This window comes from Cryptotermes secundus, unplaced genomic scaffold (assembly GCF_002891405.2).
Source record: "Cryptotermes secundus unplaced genomic scaffold, Csec_1.0 scaffold1287, whole genome shotgun sequence".
Lineage (NCBI taxonomy): Eukaryota > Metazoa > Arthropoda > Insecta > Blattodea > Kalotermitidae > Cryptotermes > Cryptotermes secundus.
In genome coordinates, this window is record NW_019738892.1 from 76,938 (window position 1) to 87,148 (window position 10,211).

Here is a 10,211-nt window from a genome sequence, read left to right on the forward strand (position 1 = left end):
GACCTTCTCCACATTCTCTGGAGTTTTCGCAGTGGGAGGACGGCCCGATTTTGGATCGTTCCCGACGTTTTTCCTACCCTCCATAAACTTCTTAAACCACTCGAAAACTTGCGTGCGAGATAGACACTGATCACCATATACTTCTGTCAACAAATTGTAAGTTTCAGTGGCAGATTTTCCAAGTTTTGTGAGGAATTTGATGTTAGCACGTTGTTCTGCATTAGCACTCAGCATTATTCCGACGGAGCTCAGAAACACGATCCGCTTCTAACAATGGTCGCGGCCAGACTAACCGATGCACGTGAATGAAACTTTGTGTGACGGTAGAGGGAAGTCCAAGGGTCAATGCCCTACCCTCCTCTTCGTCAATGACGTGGCCGGAAATGAGTCATAAAAGTAATCCGGTTTCTTTATTGCCACACCTTGTACTTACAGTTATGTACAGTACTTCCTTTTGTGAAATTATATCCTCAGCCAGCAAAATTTGATTGCCCAAATATTACACTGTACTAATTTGGACATATAATAAGTAACACACTGGATCTGGTTTGTAGTATAAACCGGATTATATAAACAACACAAATAATAGTATAACAAGACCTACCTGCATGAAAAGGGAAGAGAGTAGAATTTTTTTATATACATATGCAGTTGATTATGTTATGAATACTTATATGTGTATGATGTTGAGGAAAAGAATCGTTTGTATTTGTCAATTTAGGTGGGGTGGTTCATTTCAAAGTTTTGGGCTATGAAACAAACTCACAGTGATATTATTAAAAGCACAACTAAGTAACCAAACCAGGAAGATGAGCTGCTTGTAAGTGTTAACTTTGAATACTTATTTTTTTAAAAAAGAGTTTCTTACAAATGTGGGTACTTCCAAATATTATATATGTGTTGTGGCATGTCTGAAAGGCAAAATCACAACTTCAGGTGCACAGTTTGATGCATTCAGAGCATCAGATTTATCCCACTCATTTAGTGTTGGGAAGTGCTTATACAGGGTATTTCACGACTTCAGGGCATAACTGCAGGAGATGATTTCTTAGGTCTTTGTGATCAAAAAAGTTCATATAAACATGTGTCCAATATTGGACGTTTATGGAGTTATGACTGTTTTTTCATTCCCGTACATGCCCTCGTGTGAACCGCGTCTATCATCTGACGGGTCGCTATTTTTAGCCAGCTACAGACAGAGCGTTCTCGGTATCTCAACACTTGAGAGGTACCTAAGGCGTGGTGGGTGGGTATGTACCCGCGCAGTTCACAGCTGAGCGGCAGCCTGTGTTGCAGCCGGCGGTAGCATTTTCGAAAATTAGCTTTAAGCACCAATAAATTCAAATTAAAGGTAATTTCACAAAGTTAACTTTACATTCATACTTTAAATGTACCATGTATTATGCTGGTTTATTATTTTCTTCCGTTTATTGTCAGTAATTGTTACCTTCTATTCTGAGTTGAAAACGGTCATAACTCCATAACCGTCCAAAATCGGACACATGTTTATATGAACTTTTTTGATCATAAAGACTTAAATCACCTCCTGCAGTTATGCCCTAAAGTCGTGAAATGCTCTGCATAATCTACTCTCTTTACACAGCAAATTATGTCCACATGAATGAAAGACATGGGGCTTTCATTGAATTATAAAGAATAGCTACTTTTAAGTCCACCATTGCTGAAAAATGTGATATATGTGAGACACGACACTGTTTTTAAAGAAAGTTGTTAATGGTTCGCAGGTGAAAGAAACACAATTCACAGCCTGCATGCAGTAATTTCTATAGATGGTATAGTTATATACCAGTCAGGCTACACAGACTATATAATGAAAGAAGCCATTGAGATGTGGCTCTGTCCTGAGAACTTATACAGAGATATGGGATTCCATCTAATTTGTTCATGGTGTCTGGTCTCAAACATGACAGAAACATCTAGAAAAACATAAGGAAGGAGCAGCAACAAGCATCAAAGATTCTGATGACTGACCAACTGATTCCACCCACTGTTCCCCACATGGCCGAGGCTAGGGTAGATGACAGCCCTGTATAAATGTAGCATGTGACTGCAACAGTCATTGCATCAGCAACCCTGATGATGGAGACAGAGACAGTCTGTGAAACATCAGACACTTCCCCACATTGACATGGCTGATTGCCTGAGGAGGCGCCACGGAACACACGGTTTATCATTTTCACTTTGTATAAGTTGTAATGTAATTTTCCATTTCAGGAAGATATTGATGTTGCTGTGAAGGCAGCAACTGAAGCGTTTAGGCTTGGCAGCCCATGGCGACGTATGGATGCATCACGTCGAGGAGACCTGCTCCTTCGGCTAGCTGACCTACTGGATCGGGATAGAGTTTATCTGGCAGTGAGTGCTGGGGTGTATTAAAGCAGGATAATCTCTGACATGTAAAACAAAGCAGTTGTATGCCCATATACTGTTCTGATGAAAGGGTTGGGGTACTGTCATGGAATAGAAACAATTCTCAGCAGTGCGTTTGTTTCAGAAAAGTAATCCACCGTACAGTATGTTTATGTAGTGGTCACCTCATGCATATAATGACTTGAATTTGTTGAAATCAATGGAAAGTTGGGAGTAATGCTGCTGTATATAATTTCTTTGATGTCCATAACTACTGTACAAAGATAGGTCTGTACTTCAATGGACAGACATGTGTACAGTCATCTGGTCACAAAATGAGGTAAACATACAGACATCGACAGACAGAATGGCACATTGTGTTATTTACACCAAGAAGTCTTAGGCCTTTTCTCACAACAGGTATGTGAACTGGCAATAGAATGGATATGCATATCACTAACAATTGAGGTGGACACATGCAGAGGGAGGAAGTCATGTGCTTGTAGCCTGAGTTGCACAGGAATGTGGCTCTTTCTTGAGGTGAAAAATCATATGGGCAGCAGTGGCCAGACATGCAGCCAACTACAGATGTGAGGAGGGCAGCCAGTATTTTCTTTATTGCTAGTGGGGTGGGACTAAGTCCCTTGTGCTGCGGCCACTTCTGGCCTATTGTACCAGCCCCAGATGATAGGTGAGGGTGATTGTGGAGCAATTGGTGGAATGAAGATTGGCAGGGGAAACCGAAGTACTCGGAGAAAACCTGCTCTAGCGCCACTTTGTCCACCACAAATCCCACTTGACCAGACCCGGGATCGAACCCGGGCCACCGCGGTGGGAAGCCAAGTGACTAACCACTTGAGCTATGGTGCGGTCCAGGGCAACCAGATAGGCATACTGGAATGTAAGCAGCTGGAGGCAAAGACTTAGGCACCTGTAGATAGTGACTTGTCCACAAAATTTCACTGGGGATGAGGTTGTTAATGCATGGGCTTACCTATTACAGTTTTTATCAAATTTTAAGAATTGTATAATGCCCTTTGCTAGAAATAGCATGACCTTTATGTGAATGTTTGACTTTTTAGAATCAGTCTTTAGGGACACCACTAGACAGGTAAGTATCAGAGCATTTGTTAGGTGCATTTTGCAACTAAGCATGAGCATCTGTTTTGCCATGGCTCAGTACACATGTAACAGGGCTGCCATGGGTTTCTTTTTGCTGAATTAGATGAAGTTTGATATTACAAGTTCTTACTAAAATTTAATTTATCGAGTTCTGTTTGTTATCTCCTTATTTTTTTACTGACTGCTCCTTCCCTATGGGTGAAAAGGTTGTGCCTGAAGCTGACCACCCACCCCCTTGTATTACTGAGGTCAAGAATGGTGGATCTATACCTCCACCTGTCATACATCTTCATGGCGTGGTGTTTAATTAGGGACAAGAACAACTTTAACCTTTTTACCTTTATGTTACATGTGGTTTGTGCAGCCAGGCTGCTCAGTTTATATAACAGTTAAGCTATGTGATGCGTAACTGAGAATTTGGGGTTAGATTCCTGTCAGGGTCAAGAGATTTTTCTCTTCTTCATAACATCTGGGCCAGCTGTGGGGTTCCCCCAGCCCTCTATACAGTTGGTACTGGGGGCTGTTTCCCCAGTGGGTAAAGTGGCAGAGGCATGAAGCTGACCGCTCACCTCCATCTGGGGCTGAGGTTAATAATGGTGGAACTTTTATTCTATTCTCCCATATGTCGTCATTGTGTTGTGCTTAACTAAGCAGTTCCGAGGATAACTTTATCGTGTGTGTGCATTTTGTGTCACATGTGCATGATGTATTATGAGCAAATGTTCTTATAACTCTGGTTCGAATAATCATAACAGGAATGGTGAAATTCTTATTTCACAGAGTCTGGAAACTCTGGACAATGGTAAGCCATACACTGCAGCTTATGCTTTTGATGTACCAGCAGCTTCAAAAGTACTGCGTTACTTTGCTGGCTGGGCAGACAAGAACCATGGTAAGACAATTCCAGTGGATGGTGATTACTTCTGTTACACCCGGCATGAGCCTGTTGGTGTCTGTGGTCAGATCATTCCATGGAACTTCCCAATCCTCATGGCTGCATGGAAACTTGCTCCTGCTCTGGCAACTGGCAAGTATCTTGAATATAGTCTGAGGGTGAATGATTTTTGCTGAGTTTATTTACCTGTTGTGCACGGGAAATCTTACACAACTTAGTCAGTGAAGCTGGTTGGCATAAAGTGTTCCCTATTGCAATATGTATATGTAGTGAAGAAGGAAGAATTATGTATTCTTTTTGTAATTGTTATGTAAGCTGTTCTTGATGCTGATGGAATGGAATATTTCAACAACAGACAGTTTGACTCTGTGCATATTATAACAGAAATTATGTTAACCTCTTGTTTCTTTTAAAACAAAGAAGCAAATTGAAATTTGTGAGTCAGGTATTTCTTATTTATCAGGTGACTATAGAAGTAGTCTTAATTTCTTTTCTGTGAGACATATTTGTGTATGTCTGCAAAGATATTTTTTTCTGTTAAAACACAGATTATATTAAAGGAGTGAAAAATATAAATTTATGTCAATTTGTAAAAGGAAAACAGGTTTACATGGTGATTCATGCTTTATTCTATGCATATATTTCTCCCAGTAAACACTTACATGTTCCCAAATAATGTTTGAACCAATGGGCTGAATTTTATGACACAAGTTAGGAAGGTTCTGTTATTCTTTGTCCATTCCTTCTTTTGGCACTGCCAGTTGAGGCCTAGTTCCCTTGTAGAATTCTGGATTTTTGTATGATAATGGTTCTTTTAAATACATATGGCTTATATCAGGACCATTCATGTAAAAAAATGGAAAATTGTAGTACTGTATTTGATGAAATGTACAGGGGATGGACAAAAATATTGTGACGAGTTGTGCTATGGATGACGCTCCTCATGAAATGTATGCCTGAATTGAAGTGTTTATTTTAGCCACATTTGGAGGTGACGATGTTTTATCTGTCCAATGTACAACCTCCGCAATACATTGCAAGCTTCATTTGTTGTCGAGACAGTGTTCTGTGCAGTTTTTTGTGCATCATGTCAGAGCTAACAGAATTCGAACACGGGAAAATTGTTGGGGCCTGTATGGTGGGTGCTTCCATAACAAAGGTAGCCAAGGTTTTTGGTATTTCACGAGGCACAGTATCCAAGATTATGACTGCACACAGGAGGACTGGAAAAACTGCATCCGATAAATACCAGCGTGGCTGGAAATGTGTGTTGAGTGATCGAGACAGACGAACATTGCGTAGGATTGTGACGAAAAATAAGAAGACTACATCTGCAAAAGTGACTGCTGAACACAGTGACTGCTGCATGCACACTATCTACCTCCATCATCGTTAACAGAACTTGCCAATGTTTTGCAGGAAGAATGGTAGAAGACTCCCTTGCAAATCATACAGGACCTGTATTTATCCATTCCAAGGAGACTGCAAGCCAGAGGTTGTCCTACTCCATATTAGTCACAGTAATGTATTTTTTGTTGGGTGTTTCCATATTTTTGTCCATCCCCTGTATATTTACCCTTGAGTGTGATGGTAGCTGATAAACTGTTTAAGTAGGATATGAAATTGGTATGTGGAAGATTCTGCACTTAAAATATTGTCAGGTGTTTGAGTGACTTGTAGACAGGGTTTGGATTGGTGAATCGACTTATTGGATATTCACCAATCAGACCTACAGCACTCTCAGTGTTTACTGTAACTATAATATGTCATAACTACAAACAATGATAACACTGTAGAAGTTGCTTGTAACTACACCACATGAAATAAAGTCTTCAGCTTCTGCCCTCTGAGTTCTCTTCTCTTGCAGTCTGCTCTTTCTGCTCTCTGGGTACTGTCTGTGTCAAAGTCAAAGTCATAGTTACTTTACAACTGGTGCTTTACCACCAATCAGTTTGTCTTGGCATCAGGGCCCTTGAGGCCCATGACCAGAGATTTTTTCTGACTGAACTCTTGCAGCATTAGTCCTTATGTAGCATCCTCTCTGACAAGAAAATGGGTTTGTCTCTTACGAATACACTTGGCTTTTCATCAAGTGTATATATTGCACATATAATGTGTTATTGAAAATTCTTCTTTTACACTACAGTCCTCTGTCAGTACAGGCATTACAGAGCAAATCATGCCTAATTTACATATCTTATGCTACAACAGCAGCTTAGTAATTTGAACAGTCGTAAGCTTGACCACCGCCAAGTTTAAGCCTCTTGTATATTTTCAGTGTCTGGCTTCACCTTGTCCTATACGGTGAACATGTTCATTCTCATGATTTTGTATGACTTCTGCTTGTTGCCTGCACATTTTTGTTATATAATCATACTATCTATGTGTCTGTTCTGGTCTGTTATGACCTCCCCTCATAGCTTTGGGAGAACTGAATAGAGATCATCCTGTTTTACCTTTCTGTTACTGTGTTTTCATAACTTTGTTGCATTGGAAACTGTTGTAATTCCCATGGTAACCAATTATGCTTATGCATACGATGGGGTACCCAAAAGAAACCGAACTAATTTTTTTGTGGGCAGAGCTTTTGTAGTACCGCGTTTTGCAGCTATGAGCGCATAGAGCTAACATTCCTGAGTCAATAAGCTGACTACCGTTGCTTCAGAAGCTAAGGACTAGTTTCGGCAGAGTTTATAGTGACAACTGTTTTGCGTGATCGTCGTTTTTGCAATGTCTGATTTTCATGAAAAGCGTGCGGTGGTGAAATTCTGCTTTTTGCTCGGGAAAAGTGGAACAGAAACTCTTGAAATGTTAAAAACGGCGTACAAGGACGATGCTATGGGGAAAACTCAAGTGTTTGAGTGGTTTTCCCGTTTCAAAAATGGTGAAATGTCAATTGATGACAAACCTCGTTCTGGTCGTCCTTCCACGGCCCGAACACATGAAAATGTTGAAAAAATTCGTGAAATCATCAAGGAAGATCGACGACGGACCATTGAAGAAATTGTGGAGCTGTCGGGAGTGACTTGGAGCTCAGCGGCCAGATTTGTTGCAGTCGGGTGACTGGTTTTTCGATCATGACAATGCCCCTGCTTACACAGCCCTGTCTGTACGACAGTTCTTGACCAAAAATGGTATGACCCCTGTTCCTCACCCTCCATACTCACCCGACCTTGCCCCGTGCGTGAAAAGAGACATGAAAGGAAGAAACGATGGAGGCGCTGTCAAGCATCTCAAAGGATGAATTTAGACAGTGTTTTGAAAAATGGAATAAAAGACTAGACAAGTGTATTAGTGTAAGTGGAGAGTACTTTGAAGGGGATTGAAGGTTTGTGCTTAAAATTTGAATAAATAAGTTAAAAAAAATAAGTTTGGTTTCTTTTGGGTACCCCCTCGTATTTGGTGCTATGCCTTGGAATTGGAACACATTTAGCCAAACGTTACCTGGCAGTGGTCACCTTTTCTGACTCCACTACTCCAGCTTTCAAGCATCACATCACAGTATCATCTGCATGTTGTTGAAAATACAAAATTTTGAGGTTATAATTTTGGTTTGGTCTGTTTAACAGAATCGTTTAAATTATTTTGTAATGCCAGTATACTTATTTAACCAGTGAAAAGTGCTAGTAGGATAAAATGGGCTAGAGACTGATTAAGATTGCAGGTTATTTGTAAGGGAATAATGTAGCCTGATCTTCTAGAAAAAGGAAATGTATTATCACCTGTTTCAGTAACTAAGATGTGGGTTTGGATTGGTGAATCGGTTTATTGGATCTTCACTGGTCATAATTACACTTACTTCAAACACTCTCAAGATTACTGTAACTGTAGCACATAAAGTCTTCAATGTCTGTTAACACTTCACAACTGAATCCTCACAACTCCGTTCTCTGACAGCTTCGTGTTCTTGACTCACGGCTTCTCAGCTATGACTGACCTCAAATGACCTTTGCTGTCACGTATAAACCTTTGGCACAGACCCCATAGAAAATACCTATTATTGTAGATATGTTTACAGTTCTGTTACTTAGCACTGGGCACGGTGTAGACCACATTGAAAACGAGCCATGTGGTAGCTATCTCGCCAGTTCATTGGTGTGCTGACTGTTGCCTAGCAACATTCATCCTATTGTTGCATGCACTTAAGCAAGGTATTTATTGTGCCTTTGACTGGCAATGCGTTGACATGTCACAGTATTTTATTCATGTATTGGATATTTTAAGTGGAACATGTGCACAGAGAATAGTAGCGTTCATTTGTGCATTGCAGGGAATGTTCTTATTCTTAAGCCAGCAGAACAGACACCTTTGACAGCTCTGTACCTTGCCCATCTTGTCAAAGAAGCTGGATTTCCAGCAGGAGTTGTGAATGTTGTGCCAGGTTATGGTCGAGCAGGAGCTGCTTTGGTTCAGCATCATGGCGTGGATAAGGTGGCATTCACAGGATCCACTGAGGTGTGTTCAGTGACGCTTTAAATATCAGGGCTTGGACAACCTGCATTGTTTCACATTGTACTGCAATGCTGTTTCTGTAAGGGCAGTAATCAGTTGTTCCTTCATGTCAGATAAGCCACAGAGTTGCAGGAAGTTACCTGCAATATCTTAAGATAGACGTTTTGTTACACTCTTTAGAGGACTGAACATTTGCGATATGCTAAAAATCTATATTATTGTTCTAACCCTAGAGTGATATAGTTTTGGTGCAGTTCCAGTAAAAATATGTCTTTGGGTATTTGAAATAAGTCCTTTGAGTCTTTCCATGATCTTAGAATGGAGTTTAAGTAATGTTGGGAATTTGCAGGTTGGAAAATTAATTCAGCAAGGCGCTGGTGAGAGTAACTTGAAGCGCATCACTTTGGAACTTGGTGGGAAGTCTCCTAATATAATTCTCAGTGATGCAGATCTTGATTATGCAGTAGAGCAAGCACATTTTGGACTGTTCTTCAACATGGTATGATAGAACTCTAATTTGTACTATAAAAACGTCATTCTAAAACGATTTTTTATTATGTCCTGAAGTTGTTTCTTCACAGATGATTTGTCTGGAAATATTTCTGAAGGAATAATCATGAACATCTGTGAATAATTTATAGAGGAACCTCACCGTATCTTCAAACCTGCCAGTGGTTCAGACTTCTCAAGATCTACTTCATTTGTCATAGAAATGCAGGTGGTATAATAGCATATCTTTGTTGCAGTTTATAGTATTTTCTCTTAGCCAAGATAAACAGTGATTTTGATTAGGAGTACTGTGACATGCTGAGCTATGGATGACTCCCCTCCCCCACCCCCCGCCAGCCGTGATGCGCCGAGCGAAGCTGAAGCGAGCCGATGTTAGCCGAGTCCTAGCATCCTGGTCGCTAGGCAACGCGAGTCAACAGCGGTGATGTCACCAAGTAGTAACAGCGGTTACTTCCGGACAGCGTGGCTAGCAACAAGGCACCAGACGACAATTGTCCGATCAAGGCTACATAAGGAGCAGCGAAGGCTATTCACAGTCAGTTGTACTGAGTCAGTCAGTGAGTCCTGGAGCTACTGCCGAGTTAGCCAGCAACTAGTCAGTTGTATTCTGGCATTTGGAGTGTACTAATTGTGATACTGCAGATAGCAGTAACCGTAAATCTGTAATTTGGGTGATTGTAAGTGCGAATGTGAAATAAAATTCGCTATACAAAATACGCTGGCATTTGGAGTGTACTAATTGTGATACTGCAGATAGCAGTAACCGTAAATCTGTAATTTGGGTGATTGTAAGTGCGAATGTGAAATAAAATTCGCTATACAAAATACGGCGTGAAGTTATTTGTCGCGATATACGCCCGAT

At 40.7% G+C, this 10,211-nt stretch overlaps 1 protein-coding gene across 1 annotated transcript in view; it reads left to right on the top strand.

The window, feature by feature from the left end:
* The window catches only part of LOC111871324 (aldehyde dehydrogenase, mitochondrial), a 34,141-nt gene that overhangs the window by 8,800 nt on the left and 15,130 nt on the right, over positions 1–10,211 (top strand). Inside the window, exons 3-6 of the mRNA XM_023864351.2 lie at positions 2,236–2,376; positions 4,273–4,519; positions 8,658–8,842; positions 9,189–9,338. Of these exons, the coding sequence (XP_023720119.1) occupies positions 2,236–2,376; positions 4,273–4,519; positions 8,658–8,842; positions 9,189–9,338 (723 nt within the window). The remainder of the gene's footprint in view (positions 1–2,235; positions 2,377–4,272; positions 4,520–8,657; positions 8,843–9,188; positions 9,339–10,211) is intronic.